The sequence below is a fragment of the Rhincodon typus genome, chromosome 11, assembly GCF_021869965.1.
Source record: "Rhincodon typus isolate 14 chromosome 11, sRhiTyp1.1, whole genome shotgun sequence".
In the NCBI taxonomy this organism is placed as follows: domain Eukaryota; kingdom Metazoa; phylum Chordata; class Chondrichthyes; order Orectolobiformes; family Rhincodontidae; genus Rhincodon; species Rhincodon typus.
This window is the reverse complement of record NC_063342.1, coordinates 40,713,560-40,741,294: the sequence shown is the minus strand read 5'-3', so window position 1 is coordinate 40,741,294 and position 27,735 is coordinate 40,713,560. Positions and strand designations below refer to the sequence as shown.

Below are 27,735 nucleotides of genomic sequence, written 5' to 3'. Positions count from 1 at the left end.
ACAAATCAGGATATTGAACAACTTGTGAATGCATGGTAAACATATCAAGCCCAGCAGCAGGAGACTCTACACCCATGCAATGCTCCATCCACATTTGGATAAAAGTACTAGTGGACCTATTCACAGTTCATGGCAGGGATAATCTCTGTGACAGTTTGTTTCTCCAAGTTTCCCACTGTTTGGCAACTCAGCAACATGACGAGAATGACCATTGCTGACATGAGGACTGCCATTTTCAATTTATTTGGTTTCCTGGAATGGATAGTGGTTGACAACACATATGATACGGGCAAACCATTTCAAGATGTGTACTAAGTGGGGAGAAACCCATACTACATTGTCTCCCTACTACTCACTTAAACTGTCTCACAGAAAGTATGGTACACAATCAAATTCATGATCATTAAGTAGTGTGCAACAAAGCAACATTTTTGTTGCATTGCTGCATTTTTGAGCAACAGAATGAAGGAGGATTACTATCTCCAGCGAAACTTATGCTTGGAGGCCAAGTGCAAATAATCTTTCTCAGCTCCCAACCGACAACAATTCCAAGACATAGAACATCCTTCTTTAAGACAAGAGAGGAATGAAAAAGATACATGATGAATGAGCAGGTAGAGAACTTCCAAAGCTGCACAATTGGCAGAGTGCAAATTAGAAATGCCAATACTTGAATTCCAGCAAAAGTTTCTACAATATACAAAGTAATTATTGATCACACTGCTATATCGTGAAGGAACAGAATCCAGCTCACATTGATGTATGGCACACTAATCCTGCATAAAGAGAGTTCGAAAGAACTTTTTGATGATGATGATTGTGTGGTGATATTGAGTGACAGCAACCAGTGGCAACTAAGTTATCAAACAAGTGCAACAGAGAAAAATGATACTTCTCCGGACAGGTATACAACTTGCAGATTAGGGCTAATTGCAAAATGTCCAAAACGTTACACTGAAGTTTGAACTCAGTCTTGAAACACTCTGCTTTATACCAGTTTGTATGATGATCAAATTCCCTGTACACCACCACATATCTCTATTTGGGATTTTTAAAAAGTCTTTGTAGAAAGTGGGAAACTTGTGTTATATCTCTTGGTCAGTATGTCATTACACCTTTAAGGGAAATGCTCATAATATCACAGCATGTGACCCTAGAGTATAGAAGTCTTACACTTACCTAGGATCACAAAGCCTGACACAACTTTGGAAGCAAGCTACACTACAAAATGTTGTAATTTAACATTAGCCCAGACAATTATGTGCCTGTGAATGTAATGTTTGTATATAATAATTACCTGTAATATACCTTCAATATCACAATACCCATGCCCAACTTATGTTCCAATGACTTATGTATTGTCACATTGGGTTAAAAAAAAAAACTGCGCAAGGCAAAAATCACATCACCAAATATTCTATACAATGTTGAACTGCATATCAATCTTTCAGAAGCTAGTACATAACTACTACTAGTTCAGACAAAAAAGTATCCATGTGAATTATCAAAATTAACTTCTTAATTTTCATTTATTCCGGTCTTTGTGGCATGTCCCTCCCAAAACAGTAGACTAATGAGCACAACATGTATTCTGAAGCTAATCCTCAAGTACCCAGCAACAAGTGCATAATGGCTAACTAGGATAAGTCACTTTCTCTCTATTTATCTCATTAGCCCCCTTGTTCCTTTATCTCCTGCTCTTGCTTCACTGTGATAAGTTAATTCTTTCTGTGACTAATAATGACCAAGGAAGAAGGGTACCTCTTGCACAATGAGGGAAATTCTTAGCCAAGATTTTGCTATGCAGAGAGAAAAAAAATCACACACGTAGATAAGAATACGAACCAGTCATCTGCCACTTTGTTGTACAACACATTGGTGCACCAACACGTTACACCATTACTTTAACAAAAAATGAATTTATCCTAACCATAGAATTCATCTAAAGACTAGAATGCTACAAAATGATCAGGTACATACCTGGCCACAGCTTCACTGTAAACAAAACCTGCATCTGCTCTTTTCACAATTTCAAAACAGAGGTCTGCACCATCCATACTGTAAAAAACAAAAACACAAATTATTGGTATATTTCAACAAATCTAAGTTTTTAAATACATACACAAAATAACGATTTCAGAGTGAAAGGCTTTTTTTTAAACCAGATGCTATGCAAATTAAAATGCACAATATTTACCTTGTGTATTGTGTGTACCAGTTTGTCATTTGCAGAAGCACTAGCAATGCCAAAGTAGCACTTTATTGTTAGACTAGCATTTTAGTTATGTACACAAAATACCAGTTAACACAACCTTTAAAGCTGCTATGATAGCGATAACTGCTTTACCATCCAAAGATGTTGCTCTTATGTTTAAAAACCTGCATAAGCCATTGCACTAGCAAATCAACAACCTCTTGGATTTGCCTATTTAAACATACAAAAGGTAAATTTGGGTAGTATATACTTTGCAAGTTGATACTGATCATACATTTTTTGCAATGCAGGTGGGAGGTGTGGAATATATATCTGTATTGAAGAAATTTGCAGAAGATTGACTTAGTGTTTTAACCAGCTCTTGTGTAGCAATGTAGGTGTACAAGTTTATTTTTCTTTTATTCTGGATTTACATGCACTTATCTCACCAGGTGCAAAATTGGCAACACTTTACTATTCCTGTCCACCTATTTTAGTTTCTACAGGAAAGTCTGTTAAAAACACAGAATTAAACAAGTTTGCCTAATTCCTTTGTTGCCAAATACCTTCACAACACTATTCAGTACAGTACAATGAAAAACATCTACTTAAATGAAGAATAGTGTGTTGGAGCCTCTATTTAAATTTGGATAACTGCAGAGTCAAACCAGAATTTGCAGGCAAAATTTTAAAACTCATAATATATAAAAACACAAGAAATAGGAGAATAGACCAAATGGCCCACTGAGCTTGTTGCATCATACCACATTGAACATGGCTGATTTTGGACTTCAACTCTGTCTTCCTGCTCACTTTCTATTTCCCTTGATTCCCAAAGAAATCAAAAATCTTTCTATCTCAGCCTTAAAAGTACTTCATAAAAGTATCCACAACCATCTGGGTTAGAGAATTTAAGAGACTCCCAACCTTTTGAGCAATATAATCTTTCCTCATCTCCAATTGAAAATATCCATCTTTTATCCGGAAATTGGTGAATATAAAATTTAACAGCACAACCAGTGGAAAATTTTTTTCAGCATCTACTTTAACTACTTGAGAGTTTTATATGTTACAATGAGATCAATTCTCAATGTTATAATCTGCAGAATATTGACTGAATTTGGTTAGCCTCTCTTAGGACAATCCCCTCATCCCTGAGAGCAAATTAATGAATCTTTGCTATGCTACTTTCAAAACTTCTTAAGTGTGAAGATCAACATTGCACACATAATCCAAATATCATCTCGCCAAAACCTGTGCAACAAGACTTCTTTATTCCTGAATTACAATTGAAGGCCAATTTATTACTTGTCTTCCAGATTGCTGGTTTCACATACATTCTATGCATTTTCTGTGCCCCTTGTATGAGCACACCTAAGTCTCTTCAAACATCAACACTTACAATTTTCATGCTTTTTAAACTGCATTCTTTTCTCTTCTTATAACTAAAGTGAATTACTTCATGCTTCCCTACATTATGGTCCATCTGCCACACTTGTCCACTCACTTAACCTCTCTCTATCTTTTTACAGCGTTTTTGTGAACTCATGGCTTACCTTTGAAGCTATTTGCATCATCAACAAATTTAGATAGATTGCTCTCAGGGTCTTCTTCTAAATATGAATATAGATTGTAAAATGCTGATGCCCTAATGATTTGGAGGAACTCCACTATTTACTGCCTGCCACTTTAAAAGTTGGCCACCCTCTACTCCTTGTCCATTAACTAATCCTCTATCAATGCTTATATATTACTCTTACTTCCATGAGCCCTTAATTTTCGATGTAATCTTTTGCTAGGACCCACATTTCGCTGATACCCGAGCCCTGCAACACCGTAGGTCATCACAAAAGTTAAAGATGTGATCAAATTACACAAAGTTCTCCAGTTTACTGTGATGATGCGGTGACTTTAAGAGGTTGTTTTGTCCTGGTTTCTTTCAAGAGAGAGATTTGAGCAAGAGCTGCCGAGCTGGCTAGTCAAGACCACTTGAATAAACAACTTGGGAGGTTTTTCAGCCCGAATTAGTGTGCCCAGCTCTCAGATCAGGATTTCTGGATTTTGGTTTTTCAGTAGCATCAGATGATGTTGGGGAACAAACAGAGTAGGAGGCTTCAGTAGTTGTCTCCTGGCTGCTACCCTCTCTGAATTTTCCCTTGATGTTTTTTCCTCCTGGATTAGAGAACTGCATGTGAGAATCTGTGTCTGAATTTTCCTTTTTGCCAAGGGGTGTGTTTATGGGATGTTACTACATAGAACAAGTTAGTTAATAAGTTACTGTATCTATTATTCTGTTAAGTTTTCCAATAGTTAAGTTACTCTAAATTCCTCCTTCTTTCATTATATTTTAATTACAGTGTTTAAATAAATTGTTTTGCTCAACATCAAGTAGTTTGACCAGTCATTATATTGCATCTGGAACAGCCACTTTACATTTACCTTTGAAAGTAAGAAAAAGCTGGGGTCTGGACTACCCTCTTAAAATATTTTGAAGGGGTTGGTCTGGTCCATGATATAACCTAACTGATGGATTCAGGTTAACTGAAAATATTGACCGGGTGTCTGTACTTCACAAGAAACTACCACTTATTACAAAAAGAAATCAGTTTGAGCCACAGGAAAACAATTATGAATTGTCAATTTTTAACTCAGCCCCCTTCCTAAATACCTATACACATACAGACAGATACAGACACAATAAAACATTCTGCAGATGCTGGACATCTGAAATGAAAACTGCAAATTCTGGAGAAATGCAGCATTTATGGAGAACGAAACATTAACTTGGTTCTCTTTCCACAGGTGGTATCAGATCTGCTACTTTTCTCCAGCATTTTCCATTTTAATTTAAGCAAACATGGACATTAAAGATGAAGGTAAAAAGACCAGAAAAAACAGTTCGAAGCACAAGTTCGCAGAATTTGATGAGGGGTCCATTGTGCTTTTTCCATTCCCTTATGATCCCTTTATTTCCAGATCTTGTTAGTTCTTTGCCAAAGACACGAAGCAGTTGAAACATTAATTGTTTAGTCTTTCACTGTTAGAGGCAACAGTATTAGCAAATAGTGGGAGAGATTAATTATCTTTTGTTCTTAGCTACCTCACCGCAGAGAGGAAAAAAAGAAGATACTGCCTTTTGCAGTCTGGAGACTTTCTGCCTCTGTATTATTTTTATGCACTGTCAACTTGCCCAGGTACCGATCAGAGAGTTGCTGTTACACTGATGAGCCCTGGCTTCACAAGTGGTCCTAACTGGAAAAATTAACCAGGTGCCTGCCTCGGAGTAAAGTCTGTTCTGTGTAAACATCCATGATGTCTTGGATATCTTCTCCCACTGCTTGAACAAAACAGCTCACAACAGGCTCCTATAATTTGCTTTTAAAAGTGCAACACTTCCTTCCACCATCCTTGGATTTAAAGCAGTCTTTTTTCCATATGGGTTTGCAATCCAAAACAAAGACAAATGTAAACATGTGGTCTTTACACATTTGTGCAATGCCTTATCAAATACCTTTTGCAATTCCAAGTATATTACAAGTATAACTGAAGAAGGGTCATTCAACCCAAAATGTTAACTCTGATTTCTCTCACAGATGCTGCCAGACCTGCTGAGTTTTCCCAGCAGTTTCTGTTTTTGTTCCCGATTTACAGCTTCCACAGTTCTTTCGATTTTTATCATATTTATTTGTTTCCCTTTAATTACTAGCAGCGTATTCTTAATAAACTCCAAACAATTTGTCAAACAGAACTTATTCTAATCATGCTAATATTTTCTAGAAGCACTGTTAAGACTTCCTTACATTCAACATTTTCCCAACTACTGATGTAAGGTTAACTGTTTGTGGTTTGCTGTTTACTTTCTCCCTCTTTTCTCTAAAACTGGTGCAAACATTAGTCAATATCCAATCTAAAAGGACCATTCCCAAATTTAAAGAATTTTGAAAAGTCAAAGCTAGCAATATCCACTATCTCTGTAGTTCTAATAGAAACCTAGGGTGCAGGCCATCAAGTCCTTGGTCTACTTATTCAATTAACATTCATCATTCTCCTCTCATACCTGTCAGGAAGAAGGGGAAATGGGGTATACTTAATTTGCTTCTCCCCCTTATGCCCAACACAGCAATATTTTGCTTAATTTTCTTTTGCCCCTTTTTAATGCCACTCCTTACTGATGAAAGCCAAAGAGTGTTCCCAAATGCTAATTTCCAAATTTCAACTTTTTTCAATCAACCATGGCAAAACCTTTTCGCGTGAAATCAAAAATACAGTTAATTAACAAAATATTCAAAATATGAGGGAATTACTTTCCTACTCCATGCACGCATACAAGAATTTGGGAAATTAAGGAAGACAGGATAGGGGAGGAGGTAGGTTATGCATTACAAGTTCTGGTAAATCAAGTGATATTAAAAAAAAATCAGGTCACGAGTTACAACTTCCTGGAGGTCAGCATTCAGTCTTAGTTTCCTCAATGAGCTGGGCTCTGTAGATTTCCTTCTCACAGGCAAAACATAGGCCTCTTCCTAACCTGCAACTTGAAACAGACATGATGTGTCTGAGGCTGGCTGCCAGCTCACCCTGGAGTCCAGCTTTTTCTCTGGAGGTCAAGCAGCAACAAACTTAGAATCCTAAAATTGAATACTGAAGCCATTCAACAGGGTCTGATTTGTTTCACGTGACAGACAGGCATTTCAGTTGCACAAGACCCATCTTGATGGGCTAATAGGTGGCTTATTAGGTTAATAACGTAATTTGGTCTCCCCCATTGCAAGGTGACGAGTAACTCAGTGTATTAGTGCCCATTTTCTCTGAATGGATCTTCATGTTTTCCTTTGTTGAGAACCTGTTGGAAGTGGCTTGACTCCAAGCTACTGTGTCAACTTTGGCTGGAATGTCTTAACAATGCATGGGATTCAGAAGCTTTCAGGAACACATTAATGTGATCATAACTATTCTGAAAGTTATGTAAGATTGTCCATTTTAAAAGAAACAATGATAACCCAAAAATACGGAAGAGAATTTTTTGGAATTTCTCTTCATGTCCTCTGAAAATATACCTATGTAACTAAGAGATAGAAAGGATTGCAGATGCTGGAAGTAGGAGTCGATAAAATGTGGAGTTGGAGGAGCACAGCAGATCAGATAGCATCAGAGGAACAGGAAAGTTCATGTTTCGGGTCTGGACCCTTCCTGTGCTCCTCCAGCTCCTTATTTTATCGACACTACCTAAATAACTAACTTTGTTTAAAATTCTTATTTGTGGCCCGAAGATATCACTTTCAAATTTAACTGGAATTCAATGGTATTGTAACTGTTTCTCAGTGAATCCTTTACCTAGACATTATTAATTAACACTGTTTCATTACACAGCATGAGATTTAAGACAGCTTTATCCCCTGTTGGTTCAATGATGTAATAATGTAATGATCATCAGGTTCATCCTTTACTGCACACCTGTCAATCTGATTGCTCCAGTTGATGTGATGATTAAAATCCTCTACAAATATCACGCTGTCTTTGTTACAAGTGCTAATAATTCCTTCGTCAATGCTCTGTCCAATGGAATAACTACTGCAGGGAGACTATAAACTACTTCTACCAGTGTTTTAGACTGTTGCTATTCCTAATTTCCACTTATGTCTACTTCATGATCTTCTGAGGCTAGATCCTTTCTCACTACTATCCTTGCCATGCTTTAAAAACCCTATCCCTTGCCTTTTACCATTCCATCTGTCTTTCTGAAATATTGTGACCCAGGAATAATTATTTCCTAACCATAATAACCTATAAACCATATATCTGTAATTAAAATTAGATTTAAATCATCACAAATCTTTGTGTATGTCACTATTGCATCCACCTTATTGTGGATACTTTGTGCATTCTGCTAAAGAAACTACAATTTCATTTTTTTTTACCTCAATACCTCATAATGACCTTATTCATCGATGTACAGTTTTTGTTAAATTCTGCCCGTTTCTATCCCATTCAGCTTTTCTTTTAATCACTTTCTGATACTATTTTGATGCCTAAAGCTTTGCCCTTGGATTTCTAATTGACCTTTCATTCAAAACCTACAAAAACAAATTTTAGGACAGGTTAATAAAAAGAATACTCTGGTGGTAAATGTAATTTAAGTTGGAGAAATGAAAGATAATACCTTTCAACATCTTTCAGAATGTATCACAGATATATGACTTGAGAATAATTTACTGAAAGTGAAAATGTCATCAGTCATACAACGGCCTTTTAGGATTTACAGTTCAAGGTTGGGAGCACAAAAATAAAGAAATACTGATGAATATTATAAAATAATGGCTAGGCTGTCCAGAGAACTGTATGCAGCACTATGCACCCATCATGAAAAAGCCATTAAAGCCATTATAGCATACTGTCTAGATTTATTGGGATGGTGATGTTGGAAAACAGTTGATAAGAGGACAGATTCAAGATAGAGGAAATATTTCCAGCGAAGTAACACATGGCTGAGAGAAAGTTTATTCAAGGATTGTTGGAACATTCAATGCTTTTCTGTTGGAAGTGGATAATACAAGAGTGCTGCATCTTTTTAGCGAAAATAATTAACTACCTGTAATTAAAGCAAAAGATGATAAAGGACTGTGGAGAGAGATCGAGTCAAATTCTGGAATGGCCCAGCAAACAGCTGGAAAACACAACAGGCTGAATAGACACATTCAGTGAGATATAATATTTGGTCTAATTTCTACTGTTATCAATCCCTTCCTTTTGCTGGTTGTTTGGCTACAGCAAAAAACAATTGAGGCAATGCAGCTGATGTAGATCCTTACTGTAATTATACCATGTGTATCCTGGGTTTCTTGTGGTGCAGTGGTAGTGTTTCGACCGTGGACTGGGAGGCCTGTGTTCAAGTCCCACTTACTCCAGAGATGTGTAATAACATCACTCATTAGAATAATAGGTTAAATTGTTAAAAAATCGTGAATCTTAGGGCCCCACTAGTGAGTGGTAGTGTCCCTACCATGGACTGAAACACCTGGGCAAAAGTCCAACCAGCTCCAGAGGTGTGTAATAAAATCTCTGAATACACTGCTTAGAAAAGGTTAAAAAAAAAAAGCAGACCTAGGCCTACTGCCATACTAGTTTGAAAACGGCCAATCTCATCTGATCTCAGAAGCTAAGCAGACTCAGGCCTGGTGAGTACTTGGATCAGAGACTGTCTGGGAATACCAACTGCAATAGGCTTTTTCTGCCAGCAGTGGCTGGTCACACCCACACCTCTGCATAAGAAAAACCATGTGAATCTTAGGGCTATCTTGTGGCGCAATGGTAATATCCCTACACCCCTGGACCAAGAAATACAGGTTCAAGTCCTACCTTGTGAGAGGCGTGTAATAACACCTTTAAACAGATTGTTCAAACAGGTTGAATCAAATGAGGCTGATTAGGAAATAATACGGACAATGGAAATCTTAAGTTATTCTAAACTCTTAAAATGGAAACTTTCATTTGTAGCATGGATTGAAGGGATTGAGGCACTTGCTAGCCTTTAAAAATGTTCCTCTCCACTCAAAAATATCAACTTGAAACATCCAGTGCATTATTAGTGAAATAACATATTCAATATGCAAACTAGATAACTGTGTAGAAGCTTGGTCAACAGATATGCAATTATACTTGATGAATAATGTAGTTTAAATATGCTTTCAGATCTATCTTTCTCTTCAAATGTCTTGAATAAAGCTTGAAAAGAGGTTGTAAAGAAAAAGATGTGCTCTTGCTAGCAAGAAATAAGCATGCACTGAAGAGCATGACCATAGAGGGAACAATGCTGTTAAAAAAACCCATATCTGTCAGTAGTTCATCAGCAAGAGACAGTTTGTTAGAAAGGGAAATGTGGGTAGTTGGAATCATGGTAATGTACAGCACGGAAACAGACCCTGCAGTCCAACTCATCCATGCCGACCAGATATCCTAAATTAACCTAGACCCATTTGCCAGCATTTGGCCTATATCCCTCTAAACCCTTCCTATTCATACACCCATCCATACGCCTTTTAAATGTTGTAATTGTACCAGCTCCACCACTTCCTCGGGCAGCTTATTCCATGCACATACCACCCTCTGAGTGAAAAAGTTTTCCCTTAGGACCCTCTTAAATCGTTCCCTTCTCGCCTTAAACCTATGCCCTCTAATTTTGGACTCCTCCACCCCAGGGAAAAGACCTTCGCTATTTACCCTATCCATGCCCCTCATGATTTTATACACTTCTATAAGGTCTTCCCTCAGCTTCTGACACTCCAGGGAAAATAGCCCCAATCTATTCAGTTTCTCCCTATAGCTCAAACCCTACAGCCCTGGAAACATCCTTGCAAATCTTTTCTGAACCCTTTCAAGTTTCACAACATCCTTCCTATAGCAGAGAGGCCAGTATTGCACGCAGTATTCCAGAAGTGGCCTAACCAATGTGCTGTACAGCCGCAACATGACCTCCCAACTCTTATACTCAATGCACTGACCAATAAGGACAAGCATACCAAATGCCTTCTTCATTTTCCTGTCTACCTGCGACTCCACTTGCAATGAACTGTGAACCTGCACTCCAAGGTCTCTTTGTTCAGCAACACTTCCCAGGACCCTACCATTAAGTGTATAAGTCCTGCCCTGATTTGCCTTTCCAAATTGCAGCACCACACATTGATCTAAATTAAACTCCATCTGCCACTCCTCAAGCCGTTGGCCCATCTGATCAAGATCCCATCGTATTTTGAGGTAACCTTCTTCGCTGTCCACTACATGTCCAATTTTGGCATCATCTGCAAACTTACTAACCATACCTCCTGTGTTCACATCCAAACCATTTACATAAATGAGAAAAATCAGTGCAGCCAGCAGCAATCCTTGTGGCACACCACTGATCACAGGCCTCCAGTCTGAAAAACAACCCTCCACCACCACTCTCTGACTCCTACCTACCAGCCAGTTCCGTATCCAAATAGCTAGTTCGTCCTCTATTCAGTGTTGACTAGTCTACCATGAGGAACCTTGTCAAACGCCTTACTGAAGTCCATATAGATCACATCCATGGCTCTGCCCTCATCAATCCTCTTTGTTACTTCTTACAAAATCTTGATCAAGTTCGTGAGACACGATTTCCCATGCACAAAGCCATGTTGACTATCCCGAATCAGTCCTTGTCTTTCCAAATACATGTAAATCCAGTCCCTTAGGATTCCCTCCAATAACTTGATGTCAGGCTCACCGGTCTACATTTCCCTGGCTTTTCCTTACTACCTTTCTTAAACAGTGGCACCACATTAGCCACCGGTGAGGTGCTGAAAGACCAGGTTGGCTATTGATGAAGCAAATATCTCAGTAAGGGGCCCAGCAATCACTTCCTTAGCTTCCCACAGAGTTCTAGGGTGTACCTGATCAGGTCCCAGGCATTTATCCACCTTTGTGTGTTTTAAGAGGTACAGCATCTCCTCCTCTGTAATATGGACATTTTTCAAGATGTCACTATTTATTTCCCCATGTTCTCAAGCTTCCATATCGTTCTCCACTGTAAACACTGATCCAAAATACTCATTTAGTATCACCTCCATCTCCTGCAGTTCCACACATAGACAACCTTGCTGATCTTAAAGGGGTGCTATTCTCTGCCTATTCACCCTTTTGCCCTTAATATATTTGTAGAATCCCTTTGGATTCTCCTTAAGCCTGTTTGTCAAAGCTACCTCCCAATTTCACTCTTCAGTATACTCCTACTGCCTTTATATTCCTCGAGGGTTTCACTTGATCTCTGCTGTCTATACTTGACATATGCTTCCTTCTTATTCTTAACCAAAACCTCAATTTCTCTAGTCATCCAGCATTCCCTACACCTACCACTCCTGCCCTTCACCCTAACAGGAATGTACTGTCTCTGGACTCTCGTCATCTCATTTTTGAAGTCTTCCCATTTTTCAGCTGTTCCTTTACCTGCAAACATCCACTTTTGAAAGTTCTTGGAAAAGCTCAGCAGGTCTGGCAGCATCTGTGAAGGAGAAAACAGAGTTAACCCTGGTGACCCTTCCTCAGAACCCAGTTCTGAGGAAGGGTCATCGGACCCGAAACGTTAACTCTGTTTTCTCCTTCACAGATGCTGCCAGACCTGCTGAGCTTTTCCAGCAACTTTGTTTTTGTTCCTGATTTACAGCATCCGCAGTTCTTTTGATTTTTTTTTAAAGTTCTTGCCTAATAACCATCAAATTGTCCTTCTTCCAATTGAGAACTTTAACTTTTAGACCCACTCTCTTTTCCATCACTATTTTAAAACTAATAAAATTATGGTCACTGGCCCCAAAGTGCCCCCCCACTGACACCTCAGTCACCTGCCCTGCTTTATTTCCAGACAGTAGGTCACATTTTGCTCCTTCTCTAACAGGTACATCCACAGACCGAATCAGAAAATTTTGTTGTGCACACTTAAATTCCTCTGCATCCAAGCCCTTAACACTATGGCAGCCCCAATCTATGTTTGGTAAGTTAAAATCCCCTAACATAATCACCCTTTTATTCTACAGATAACTGAGATCACCTTACAAATTTGTTTCTCAATTTCCTGTTAACTGCTTGGGGGGCGGGGGTGGATGCTACAGTACAATCCCAGTGAGGTAATCATTCCTTTCTTATTTCTCAGTTCCACCCGCATAACTTTCCTGGACATATTCCTAGGAATATCCTAAATACAGCTGTAATATTATACCCTAATCAAAAATGCCATTCACCCTCCTCTCTTGCCCCCCACTTCTGTCCTTCCTATAGCATCTATACCTTGGAACATTAAGCTGCCAGTCCTGTCCATCCCTAAGCCACGTCTCTGTAATTGCTACGATATCCCAGTCTCATGCTCCCAACCATGCCGGAAGTTCATCTGCTTTACCTATTAGGCCTCTTGCTTTGAAATAAATACGGTTTAATTTATAAGACCTACCTTGTTTTCTGCTTTGTTCCTGCCTGCCCTGCATGTTTGACTTATTCGTTTTTCCAACTGTATCAGTCCCAAACTGATCTGTTTCCTCACTATCTCCCTGGGTCCTTTCCCCCTCCCCCCCAAAAAATCACCTTTTTCTCTCTAATGACAGCACAGGCCTATGGCCCAGTAGGACAATGGTGACTTGACTTTATTTAGAATAAGACAATAATGAGGGAGCAATCTTTTTGGATTAATGCAGCAATCTAGGAGCAACCCTAGGAAAGAGTCCATTAGGGCCTGGGGACTTGTCAGCTTTTAGTAAGGCAAGTTTTCCGAGTAGCCTTTTCCTGCTGAATACAACGGTTTTAAGATCCTCTCTCCTTTTCACCTTCTGATTCACAATTATTTCTGGGGCATTATTTGTATCCTCTACAGTGAAGACAGTTGCAAAATCTGTTCACTACATCTGCGATTTCTTTATTCTTCAACATTAATCCGCCAGACTCACTTTCCACAGGAACAATGCTCACTTTACTTAGTTTCTTTTTAAATACTTATAGGAAGTTACTGACTTTTTAAAAAATATTTCAAGCCAACTTTCTCTTGCACTCTAAAAAAAATTTAAAAGGAGAAATTCAAGTAATTTTTGCTATTCTTTATAGCCTGCCTGAGAAAGAAAATCACAAATGGACTGAACAGTAGATAGGGAGAAGCTGTTCTTACTTTTAAAATGATTGAGAATGTGAGGGTAATGATTTATTGGAACTAGTAAAAGTAGCAAAAGTGAAACGAGGAAGAGGTTTTTGGAGCAAGTGGCTTAGGCCTGGAATGCACTGAGTGTGTGTGGTGGAGGCAGGTGCAATTAAAGTCTTCAGAAAGTGATTAGGCCTGTTACCTATAAAGAAAGAATAAGTAGGATTATGAGGAGGTGGCAAGGAAATGGCACTCTGAGTTGCTCATTTGGAGATCAAGTGCAGACACTGTGGGCCAAATGGCCGCCTTCTGAACTGTAACAATTCTGTGAAACTCCTTTTCTCAGTATTTTGAACTTGTCCCTTAAATGTCTGCGACTGCATCTCTACTGATCTATACTGTAATTAACCTTCCAGTTCACCTTAACCAGCTCTGTTTTCATATCCTCAAAACTGTCCTTATTTAAAGGCTAATAAGCCTAATCTTCTCTCTGAAAGAAAGTTGGATTTTCAATGATATTATGATCATTTCCACCTAGGGACACCTTCCCTACGAAGTTACTAAATTAATCCACAATTAATCTGCCTGTCACCAAAACTGACCTCAAGCTTCCAGTTGTCTGCCACTTCAACACACCACCATGTTCCTGGCCAACATTTCTGTCTCTGACCTGCTGTAGCGCTCCAGCAAGGCTCAGCACAAGTTGTTAGAACAGCATCTCATTTTTCCACTTAGAGACCTTGCAGGCTTCAGGACTCAATATTGAATTCAATGTTTTTAAGGCCTGAACATCCTCTTCCATGTCTTTTACCTACCCTCACCCCTGACCTGGTCATCCTTTTCAGCACAGCCAATGCATTTTCACCCACTTACAGTCCCCATTAGCAGCTCTTCTTTCTCCCTGGTCTACTATTATCCATCTCTGGTCTGCTCCTTTCTCTCCCTTTGGGATCTGTCTCCACCTATTGCTTACTCCTTTACCCCCTGACCCAACCTAACCTTACGTCTTCAGCATATATACCATCTTTTCCCAGTTACTATCAGTTCTGAAGAGTCCTCACTGGACCTGAAATGTTAACTCTGTTTTCTCACCACTGATGCTGAAGGACCTGCTGAGTTTCTCCAGCAATTTCTGTTTTTGTATTAATTAGTCTGCTCTCATTGGACATTATTGAATTTGAATATGTACTATCATTTGTATTTTACAGGGAGTAATACAGTAAAAAGCAGTGAAAAGCTTCAACTATTGCCACAATCCTGTGCCATTCTGAATAGTTTAAGAATAAAAAGAGTAAGAAGATATAACTGAAAGAGAGTCTTACTTCTGCTGCCTCCGTTACAAGTGCTGAGTCGGCTCACCTGTGACATGACACCTGTGCCACCACCCCTCTTCCATCGCCTCACCGCCACCTGACTGGACCCACCATGGTAGGAGTCGCCATTCTTTAGGTGCCATGTCTTCACAACTGGGCCCAGCTCACCGCCAAGTCCCATGCTGAACCCACAGTTACCCCACCATGCCTCGCCAATAACCATGAGTTCCCGCTCCGGGCCTACAGCAACCGCAACCAGGAGTCCCTGACTCTGCTGCCACAACTCCCCGCTCCAGGCATACCACACTGCCGCCACTGCAGCTGCTACCTCACCAACGCCATGAATCCCCACTGTGGGTCTACTGCAACCAGGAATCCCTGGCTCTGCTACCAGGCCACGAGTCCCACTCTGGCCATCCTCCTCCAATATAGTGCCTTGCCAGCGCCGCCATCTTGAAGAGTCCGCTGCTGCTGCCTCCAATCGCAGGAGAAGATTTGCACCTACAGCCACCGCCGCTCCCAAACACCAAGAGGATGCCCTTGCTGCTGCAGCCTCCCATCACTGGAAGCTGCTGTGTCTGCTGCCACCAGTCCACACATGGCCCACTCTCGTTGCTACATTGATGCCGCTCAGTAACCCAGCAAAGAAAATAAAAGTAAAAAGAGAAAAGCAAAAAAAGCAGGAGAGCGGATGAGCCCTAGACAAAAGCCCACATTCAGACCTGCTACCACACTGCCACCTTAGAAGCAAAGGTTTGACATATCTAGCTCTGGAATTTTCAGATACAGAGCTTTAGTTCTATCCTTTATATTTATAATTTTTAGCCTCATATGCTGATGAACTCTTAGGTTTGCATATTCTGTCCCCTCTTGCCTCACGCTGATCCTCATTTCCCTACTTTGCAGTCTCACTTCGTCTCCTCTATTCAGGCTTCTGTTGAAAAATATTGTCAATACGTATTCTAATTGCAGTAATAGTAATGTAAAGTTGAGTTTGACTATTTTCCTGTCAATTACCATTACTTTGTATATGAATCCAAGTCTCCGACTGATCGAAATACCAAAACTACCATTTTCAGCACCATCCTCTCAGTTCAAATTCTGCTCCCATGTCACCAATTTCAACATCTTCACCAGCCACTCAGTTAGGCCAAAATGGATTGTGCAAAATCTTGATACCCTGATTGAGCAGGAACTTCATATTCTGTGGATCACTGGGCTCAATACTTCTGTGGCCATTGTTGCAGATGAAGCTTTACTGACATGTGGGAAAAAACATGGAACAGGCATCTAATTAGACCAATTTTTCCACTGCTTCCCCATAGAATGGAAAGTTTATCCTTATCCAGTATATATCAAACTCCCTACTAAAAATAAAATCGAATCTGCGGCCATTATCTTTTCATCATCAGAATTAGCTAGAGAAAACATGCTAATTTTCGATCCAGATTTTTGCAAACTAGTAATATGTGGCCTCTGGCTAATGATTCTCCTGCCAGTTGAAGCAGAAATTCACCCCATCTCCCACATCAAAATACCTCAATTTTTAGCAACTCTATTAAATCTCCACTCTTAACATTTCTGCTCGAAGAGAACAATTCCAGCTTCTCTAGTCCCTCTAATCCCTGGAATCATTCCAATAAATCTCATCCCAACCCTCTCCCAAGGCCATGACATCCTTCTTAAATCCAGTGCCCAGAATTGGGCTCAATAATTCAGCTGATGCTTAACTATTAATTTGCGTAATTATTGTGTGCATTTTGAAACAGTTTTAACAACTTGAATGACATTCAAAAATGTTCCTTTTTTCTTGCACTGCTTTTAAAACCCTACCACTTAATTCAAATTACTCCATTTTTCTTTCAATAGTTCAACACTTCATATTTCTCTGTATTAATTTTACTCGTTACATGCGAGACTGTGTAGGACATTGTTTAAACCCAAGCTCAGACTTTGCTGACTTGAAGGGCAGCTGGAGTCACTGTGGAACATGAGGCCAAGAGGTTTCTGAAACATAGCTTTGGAAGTTGACCACTCAAGATAGAGAGAAATCAGAAAAGTAGATGGATAGCCACCTATAAAGTAGAAAAGGACAGGAAAATACATGGGAACACCAACACCTGCAAGTTCCCCTCCAAGCCACTCATCATTCTGACTTAGAAATATGTTGCCATATCTTCATTGGCACTGGGTCAAAATCCTGCAATTCCCTCTCAAATGACATTGTGGGTCTACCTATAGCAAATTAACTGCAACGGTTCAAACTAACTTTCACGGGCAACAAATACTAGCCCAACCAGCGATGCCTGTGTCCCACAAGCAAACTGAGAAAATATTGCAGGAGTCTGGCGGGTGTGTTCAAATTTCAAAATACTATACAGTAATGGAGAGTACAGCGAGTGAAAAACACCTTGATTGAGTGCAGTCAGACCATGGCATCAATGGGCAAGGGACTGCATACAGCAGAACTGGAAAGCAGAGAAATGTCACTAATTTAATTATAAAAAATGTAGATTCCATAATTAGGGACAAGAGATAGGTATTTCTATAATCATCCCAGCTTATAGGAAAGATGTTGTGAAACTTGAAAGGGTTCACAAAACATTTACGAGGACGTTGCCCTGTTTGGAGGATTTGAGCTACAGGGAGAGGTTGAACAGGCTGGGGCTATTTTCCCTGGAGCATTGGAGGCTGAGAGGTGACCTTACAGAAGTTTATAAAATCATGGAGGGGCATGGATAAGGGTGAACAGCCAAGGCCCTTTCCCCAAGGGAGGCTGAAACTATAGAGGTCATAGGTTTAAGGTGAGAAGGGAAAAGATATAAAACGGACCTAAGGAGCAACTTTTTCACGCAGAGGGTGGTGCACGTATGGAATGGAGTTGCCAGAGGAAGTGGAGGAGGCCGGTACAACTACAACATTCAAAAAGACATCTGGACAGGTAAATACTTAAAGAAGATTTAGAGCGATATCGGCCAAATGCTGGCGAATGTGACTAGATTTATTTGGGATATCTGGTCAGCACGGACGAGCTGGACTGAATGGTCTGTTTCTATGCTGTACAGCTCTAGACTCTATCCTATCCAGCATTTTGCATCTATGATGGCTGGGCAAAAATACATCATGGAAGAAAGTGCTGAATATTCGATAGGAGGAATGGAGTCAGTACCAATGACATAGAGAGGGTAAATAGTGAAGCCTTTTTGTTAGACGTTTAGGAGCCAGGGAAAACCTCAAAAAAGGTAATGCCTGATACCAGTCAGTAAAATAGAAAAAGGATTAATAACCGGCATGTCACAGAAGGGAGGGCTACAGAATCCTGAGGCATTGGGACTAGTTCCACAGCAGGGGGCATCTGTTTAAAGGAGACACATTGCACCTTGTCAGGCCTCTATTTAATATCCTCAATGTAAAGTTAAAATTAAACTGGCATGAGTGCATCATCAACATAATATAAAAACAAAACAGGAAGGCAGTGTGTAGTGGTAATACCGCTGTACTAATGGTCCAGAAATCTTGGTGACAATGGTTCAAATCCCACCTTGGCAGATGCTGGAATTTAAAAATTCAATAAATATCTGGAATGAAAAGGCTAACTTAAGGCATTCTCGATTGTCAAAGAAAAACTGATCTGTTTCACTGATGCCCTTAACAGAGGGAAAGCAGCTATTCTTATGTAGTGTGGTCTCCATGTAACTCTAGATCCTTAGCAGTGTGGTCGATTCTCAAATGCTCTCTGAAATGGTCTAGCAAGCTACTCTGTTCAAGGGTGCTTAGGGATGGGCAACAAATGCTGGCATAGTCAGTGATGGTCTCATTCAATGACTGAATAAAAACATGAAAGAGTGTCAAACAGTGCTACAGAAGGAAGCAGTCCATGTTCATCTTTCCAAGAACTTCACATTTGAATCACTTCAATTGTGTTCCTGCATCAGCCATAGTACTGGATTGACCTCTGAAAGTCACAAGTTATAACTACTGTTATTATGACAAAGGTACCTTTTCACCTGACTACAATCTTTGGCATGGCTAATCACACATCTTCCTCCTCTAAGGTCTCTCCACTATCATCCAGCTCAACCCAAATATACCAGATTCAATCACTTTCCAGTTGTGGACAAAGAATTACATGCAGTGGCTTATTTTCTTGTTCCTGCACCATTAACGCCTTCCCTCAAGGATCTACCCTTGGCCTCTTTCTAATTCACATCCATGGGCTGCTCCTTGGTGACATCTTCCAAAATCACAGTATTTTAGCTTCCACATGCGACACCTAGTGCTACCATATCACCACTCTTGACCTCTACTATCCCTACACTGCTGGATTGCTTATTCAACTCCCAATACCAGATAAGCAGAAATCTCTCTAAATAGTGAGAAGATTGAAGTAGTCGTCTTCAGCCTCCTCCACAAACTATTTCTTACCAGTGACACTATCTTTCTTTCTGGAAGCTGTCGGAGGCTGAATCAGGTCATTTGTAACCTAGATAACACATCTAACACAGAGTAAATTCTGACTAGTATATAGACATAGTAACATAGTAACACCCATGTTATTACTATTTCTACCTCCATTTCATCACTCAACTCCAAACCTGCCTTAGCTGGAGCTATCATGCATGCATACTGGGATCTGACAACTTCCTTTTCCAAAATTCTTGTTCACTGTCACTGATAATAACTTCACTAACTCAAAGATCATATAAAGTAATGCTTGTGCTTTCTTTAGTCATCGTATTGATGACCAGCATCAGATTTTATAGGCTTGTACATCCCCTGGAATATAACATGTCACAATTTTTTGAAAATTAGCAACATAAACATTTTCTGATTCAAGGAGACAATCTCAAGGTTTGTAGTGACAAATTCCAGTTATTTAGTCTTTAATTGTTACCATGATAGGTTTAGACAAGGACAGATGGGAAAAAGTCTGAGCGGAATGCCGACATGTGCTGATTGGGTTGGATAGCCAGTTTTTTATGTCTGCATTTTAAGGAAACCATTTGGGGAATGTTAATAGATTTTTGTAGAGAGTACCCCTATCTCCCAAAGCCTGACAAAATCCTTAAAAAAAAGAGAAGAATGACGGGAATGCTTTCCACTTCTTTTGGGATGCGTGCAGCTTGACACACATCTCGGACAAGGAAGCCTGCTCAAGTGGCACCCCATCCACTCCTTAACAATTCATTCCCTCCACCACTGATGCACAGTGGTAGTAGTGTGAACCATCTACAAGATACACTACAACAACTCACACATGCTCCTTTGACATCAACTACTAAATTCATGACCACTGCACCTAGAAGGACAAGGGCAATAGATGCATAGGAGCATGCAAACCATAAGCACCTTAATTTGGAACGATGCTGCTATTCGGTCAGTGTCACGAAATCAAAACCTGCAACTTCCAGTCTAACAGCACCGAGTGTACCTACACCATATAGACATAGGCAGTCCAGAGATGTGGCTCACCACCACCTTCTTGAGGACAATTTGAAATTGGAAGCAATGTTGGACAAGTCAGCAATCCCCATGTTGTGTGAAGGAACAAAACAAAATCATGACCCATTGCCTGGTCTGCTGTAACAATCTTCCATATCAAAACAGCTCAAAGTAAACCACATTTAATAAACTCATGACTGTTGCTATTTCAAAATCCCACAAAAGTCAATGAGACAAATAATGTTAATTTTTTTTCCATTTTCTGATGATCTTGATTGAGGGAGAAACATTAACCAGGACAGATGAATTCCCTGCTATTCTTTCAAAAACATTGTGCGTTTGTTAACGTCCATTTGGACAACAGAGCACTGACTGGCTAATGTCTTATGAAAAAGAAAAGAACTTCAAGCAATAATAGCTTCGTCAGTATTGCACTGGTTTGCCTTAGAAGATTATGTGCTCACATTTAGAATAGGTCCTTAACAAACAACCATTAAAATCGTTACCAACTAAATCTAGTTGTTGGAAATTGGGGTCCCCTTTGAAACGGTTTGCTTTTGGTATTCCAAAGTTAGTACTTTCTGTGTCACATGAGACCTCAAATAATTGTGTTAAAATTGTAATTATCCTTCGACTAGCATAAACAAAATATTTATCAGGTGCCACACTACCATATTGTGAATATGGAGTTGAAAAGGTAAGAAGATTTTGTTCTTTGAAGGAATAAAAACTAACCTTCAAAATGGAGATGGGCAAACACTCATTTTGGCATCATGAGTAGCTGCCCATGGTCATTAGCTAAGAGGGTTTAGACAGGTGATTGGCACAGTATAGATGGTTAGCCTCAAAAATAAGGTATACCAATCAGGACAGGTAGGGAGAGATGTTTACAAGAAGATCCAGGGAAATAAGCCACGATTTTCTCGGGGAAAGACAAGGAGTTCTCCTACATCAGCCTGAGAGAAGAACAAAGACTATTGTTACCAAAGACCGTCAAAAACTACCAAAGACGGCCACAAAAGACTACAAGACATCAGGAATGTGAATTCAGTTCACTTACAATTCAAAAACCATATAGAGCATTCCATCCGAGCTGTATGTTTCTAGAAGTTCTACAATGTGTGGATGTTTCAGCATATGACAGATACTGGCTTCTCTTTTTAAGTCTGATAAAAGAAAAAAATATAAATTGTAATTAGAAATGTACAATATTTATAGATATGTTGCATTATTATGACTGATGAATAAGACTATTGCTTAGGAACAAAGTTTGCATTGTTTTTCCAGTTATAAACAAATAGGAACGAGGTATATTTCAACTGCTCCCACTGGGGACATATAGATAGAGCACCTGGTATGCTCATATGCAATGGGCCACGTACAACTTTGACTGATAGTTGAGAAAACACAGCAGTCGATATGAGCTTATTCTCAGAGATACACAAAGAACAAGACTTGCCATTGAAGAGTGTGTAATTAAAAGCATAAACTAACATCCTGCCCAAGTGGTGAAGATAACAGGGCTGATGGTGAACCTTCACCAGGCTGTGTTCAAACCACAACTAAATTAAGTTTGGTGTTAAGCTTAGTTAGCCCTTTCTTAAAAGGACATTGGAGACATGGAAAAAAATACAATGCAACTATTTTTAATTAACTTGTTTGGACATGTCATGACACTCCTTTGCACATTGTGACCTGAACCCAAACTTTCCGGCCCAGAGATAGCGATACACCAGTGTAGTAAAAGAACTGCTGTAAAGTACAACATATATTTACAAAGATAATCCCAGTGATGCATGAATATAGGCTGAGTACTTCAGTTGCACAGTTTGTATATTTTTAAGGCACTAACCAGCCTCCTACGGCTCCAATACGGTGGGTAGGAAATGTGCAGCCATTTCAAACTGGAAGCACACCATCTTCCATACACTTTGGGAATAAAAACAATACTTCAAAGACTGTACCTGAAATAAGCACAATGATAAGAGATCCCTCTGCAATACAGATTGTCCTGAAACTGCATTTAGGAAAATATGGACTGCATGCAGCCTAACTGGTGGATCTCAATGGACTTCGTACAGACTGCAAAAAAAATCTTAATTTGCTGAGTCATATTGAACTGAGTCACTTTTTATTGAATATTGCTTGGAAGACTTAAGTTTTGAAAGAATATGGAAAACTGATTTAAAGTTTTCTGGAAATACTTGGAGCGCTGTCTTTAAAAGAGATAATTGGAAGTTCAATATGGATATTACAGATTGGAGATCTTTTTTTGAAATAAATAGCTTCTTATACATCACATAACTGCCTGCCTTGCAACAGACCATGGTTAGGACTGTTTTGAACAGTGACTGATTTGGAGATGTTCTTGTTTGCCTGGTTCAATTGGAAGGAAGCCTACTAAGAAAGGGCTACCCAGCTCAGGGATGAATATGCCACTAAGCATCAAGGGAATATAGTTGGATGGCCTCTTGAAGGAGTAAGAGACAGGTAATTTTAAAACTGTTATTGAGAATTCTGCATGCTGTGCTCCTTCCCTGTTGCAAGAATCAAGGACATCATGGAGATGGTACAGAATATTCTGCAGAGCTATCAGTTTTGGCACACAAATAAGAAGACACTGAGGTTCAACATGTGGCTTATTTGGATGGCAATAGGTTGGGAAAGGGGTAATGCAATGAGACCTGGGTAGCCTTGTACACCAATCACAAAGGAAGCATGCAAGTGCAGTGGGCAGTGAAGATGACAAATGGTATGCTGGCCTTCATAGCAAGGGAATTAAGTACAGGAGCAGGGATAACTTGCTGCAGCTGTGCAAGGTATCGGTAAGGCCACTCCTGGAGCACTGTGTGCAGTTTTGATCTCCTTTTCGGAGGAAAGATATTCTTGCTATTGGTAAAAGGCAAAGTAATCGTAGGCCTACTGGACCATAAGGTTGCTCTCCCCTTAGACAGCGATCACTGCTGGTGGTTTAACCTGAAGCTCACCATAACTCAGGCAAGGGGGCAGGTTAAGGAGGACAGTCCTTCGTGATAACCTCAGTTAGTGCGGGAATTGAATCTAGTGTTAGTGTTACTCTGTACAGTAAACCAGTTGTCCAGCCAACTGAACTAACACCTTAATCTGGCCATTGAGGGAGTGCAAAGAAGGTGTACCAGACTGATTCCTGGGATGGCAGAACTGATATTTGGGGAGACACTGAATTAGTTAGGACTATATTCACTAGAATTTAGGAGAATGAGAGGGAATCTCATTAAAAGCTACAAAATACCAGCAGGATTAGATAGGGTAGATGCAGGAATGATGCTCTCGATGACTGGGGAGTCCAGAACCAGAGGCAGAGGCACAGTGTAAAGAAAAATGGATAGGCCTTTTAGTACAGAGAGGAGGAGAAAGTTCTTCACCCAGAGTATGATGAGCCTGTGGAATTCTCTCCCACAGGAAGCGGTGGAGGCCATAACATTGAAGACTTTCAAGAAAGATGTAGATATAGTTGTAAGGGCTAAAGGGATTAAACGACATGGGGAGAAAAAGAGGGAACAGGGTACTGAATTGGACGATCACCTATGATTAAATTGAATGGCAGAGCACGTTCGATGGACGAGTGGCCTACTCCTATTCCTGCTCCTAAATTGTATGTTTAAATTTTCTATGTTAAACCATGTCACAAGAGGGCGGGCTCAAGATCTTGGGGCAACGGGACCAATTCTGGTTCTGAAGGCACCTATTTGAAGGAGAAAGGTTACAACTCAGCAGGATGGGGACCAATGTCCTTGCAGGAAGATATACTAGCACTACTAGGGAAGATTTACACTAAATTGTCTGGGGGTGGAACACCATGATTTGGACACAGAAGAATAGATTGTATAAAGTGAAACTGAGAGTTGGGACTTGGCACAAATGCCATATACCATAGGATTACTCTTAGATTTGATAATTATAATTTTAAATATGGGATAAATGAAAGAATAAAAACCAAAAGAAAAGAAACGTGGATGCTGTAAACCAAGAGAAAAAACAAAGTTGCTGGAAAAGCTCAGCAGGTCTGGCAGCATCTGTGAAGAAAAGAAAAATCAGAGTTAACATTTCGGGTCTAGTGACCCTTCCTCAGAACTGATGGTAGCTGGGAAAACATTGGTTTATATGCAGAAAATAGGGAGGGGATGGGGTAGGGAGTAAACAATAGGATAAAGGATAGAGCCTGAAGTGAGAGAAGAGCAGCTGGATATGCAAAGGAGTTGATAATGATCTGGCTACGAGGGTGAATAGACATTAATCGGGACTGTTAGTGACTAACAATAGGTAGTGTGTAACGGCAGGCTATGTGATTAAAAAGGTCTGGTGTGTGGGGTAGGGGGCTAGGACATGGGAGAGCTTAGGCCCAAAAATTATTCAACTCAATCTTGAATCTTGGGTGTTATCATTGACCAGAAACTCAACTGGACTCACCACATTAATACAACGGCTACAAGAGCAGGCCAGAAGCGAGGAATAGTGTGCCAAGTAACTCATCTTCTGATTCCTCAAAGCCTGTCTGCCATCTACAAGGCACAAGTCAGGAGTGTGATGGAATACTCCCCACTTGCCTGGATGAGTGCAGCCTCAACAACACTCAAGAAGTTTGACACCATCCAGGACAAAGCAGCTCGCTTGATTGGCACAACATCCACAAGCATTCACTCCCTCCACCACTCACGCTCAGTAGCAGCAGTCTGTACTATCTACAAGATGCACTGCAGAAATTCACCAAAGATCCTCAGACAGCACCGTCCAAATCAACGACCACATCCATCGAGAAGGACAAGGGCATCAGACATACAGTAACATCACCACCTCCAAGTTCCCCTTCAAGTCACTCACCACCCTGACTTGGAAATATATTGCAGTTCCTTCACTGTCATTGGGTCAAAATCCTGGCATTCCCTCCTTAACAGCATTGTGGATCAACCCACAGTAGGAGGACTGCAGCAGTTCAAGAAGGCAGCTCACCACCACCGTCTCAAGGGCAACTAGGGATGGACAAGAAATGCTAGCCAGCCAGTGACACCCACATCCCACAAATGAATAGAGAGGGAAAAAACCAAAATCTGGAGGGCTGCAGGGTCCCCAAGTGGAAAATGAGGTGTTGTTCTTTCAGGTTGCGTTGAGTTTCGCTGGAACACTGCAAAAAGCCAGAGGCAGAGATGCTGGCCAGGGAACAGGGTGGCGTGTTAAAGTGGCAGGCAACTGGAAGCTCTTTTTTGCGGGCAGAATGTAGCTGTTCTGCGAAGCGGTCACCCAGTCTATGCTTCGTTTCCCTAATGTAGAGGCGACCACATTGTGAGCAGTGAATGCTGTAGACTAGATTTTTCACCTGGAAGGTATGTTTGGGCCCTTGGACACTGGGGAAGGTGGTGGTAAACGGGCAGGTGTTGCACCTTTGCCGGTTGCAGGGGAAGGTGCCGTGGGACTGTGAGGGGTTATTGGGGGTGAAGGAAGAGTGGACCAGGGTGTCCTAGAGGGAACAGTCCCTGCGGAAGGTGGTCAAGGAAGGGGAGGGGAATGGTGGTGGCATCTCGCTGGAGATGGCGGAAGTAGTTTCTGATGATCTTCTGGATGTGGATGCTGGTGGGATAGTAGGTAACGACAAGGGGAACCCTATTGCTGTTGCGGGAGGGAAGGGAAGGGTTGACAGCGGAAGTGTGGGAGATGGGTCGGACCCATTTGAGGGCCCTGTTGACAACAGTGCTTGGGAATCCTCGGTTGAGGAAGAAGGTGGACGTTTCGGAGGCTCCCTTGTCGAAGTTACCCTCATGTTCTCCATCGCATATGTTCAGATGAGGCCTGGGTAATTACAGATCAAAGCGAGGCCTGTGCTCTCTGAGTAAATCCATGATGTGAGCGATCAAAAATTAGATATTGGGTTTCCATAATTATCTCTGGAAGACTTAATCTGTCTGTGAGCATTTACATTATTCATGCAACTTCCTTACATCAGAGGTGGTTTTACTGTCACAAAATAATCACGGGAATGTTTGAAAGTGTCCATATATCTTTCAGATCAAAGGAGATTTAAAGTTAAGTGAAATAATTTGCATATTCATCTCAAGACAGGTCATACATGTAGCTAGCCATGTATATGAATTGAGAGAGGAAGGTCCTTTCATTTGAGATATTTTTGGACAGTCATCCTGAGATGACTACATCAGTTAGGAGTCAGGAATAGGAGAAGCAGAAACGTAGGTAAGTGGTGGAGGTTGTTGGAAGAAAAGCAAAGTGCAGATTATGACAAATAAAATATTGCCAAGACTGACTAACAAAGCTAGCAAAGAGACCTACAGGGCTATAGTCAATTTTGGGGTTGAAAAAAAGTAAAACACTTCTGCCTTGATTATGCAGCTTGAAAAACAAATTGTCTCAATTTAATGCTGGAAATGTACTGAAAAATAGGATGGACTTTCCCTGGCGGTCTAGTGGTTAGGGTTCGGTGCTTTCCTCGCCCCGGCCCGGGTTCGATTCCCGGTCAGGGAAAAGATGATCTCTAGGGCAGCATGGTGGCTCAGTGGTTAGCACTGCTGCCTCACAGTGCCAGGGACCCGGGTTCAATTCCACCCTCGGGTGACTGTCTGTGTGGAGTTTGCACATTGTCCCAGTGTCTGCGTGGCTTTCCTCCGGGTGCTCCAGTTTCCTCCCACAGTCCGAAGATGTGCCAGTTAGGTGGATTGGCCATGCTAAATTGCCCATAGTGTTCAGGGATGTGTAGTTTAGGTGGGTTATAAGGGGATGTGTCCGGTATGGACTTGTTGGGCCGAAGGGCCTGTTTCCATGCTGTAGGGATTCTATTCTATGTGACGTTCAGGATCAAAGTACTGAAAATACTTGCTAGTACAGCGTTCCTCTAGTTACAGAGTCATAGTCATACAGCACAGATACAGACCTTTCGGTCCAACCAGTCCATGCCAAACATAATCCCAAATTAGACTAGTCCCACCTGCCTGCTCCTGACCCATATCCCTCTAAACCGTTCCTATTCATGTACTTATCCAAATGTCTTTTTTACATTGTATTCGCACCTGCATCCACCATTTCTTCAGGAAGTTCATGCCACACGCAAACCACCTTCTGTAAAATCACTTTGCCTCATGTCTTTTTAAAATTTCTCTCCTCTCACCTTAAAA

General features: G+C 40.6%; 1 protein-coding gene across 1 annotated transcript in view; it reads right to left on the bottom strand.

Moving 5' to 3' along the window:
- Positions 1–27,735, bottom strand: part of LOC109917331 (peripheral plasma membrane protein CASK-like) — a 134,457-nt gene that overhangs the window by 13,312 nt on the left and 93,410 nt on the right. Inside the window, exons 3-4 of the mRNA XM_048603098.1 lie at positions 21,639–21,744; positions 1,981–2,058 (exon numbers count right to left, since the gene is read on the bottom strand). Of these exons, the coding sequence (XP_048459055.1) occupies positions 1,981–2,058; positions 21,639–21,744 (184 nt within the window). The remainder of the gene's footprint in view (positions 1–1,980; positions 2,059–21,638; positions 21,745–27,735) is intronic.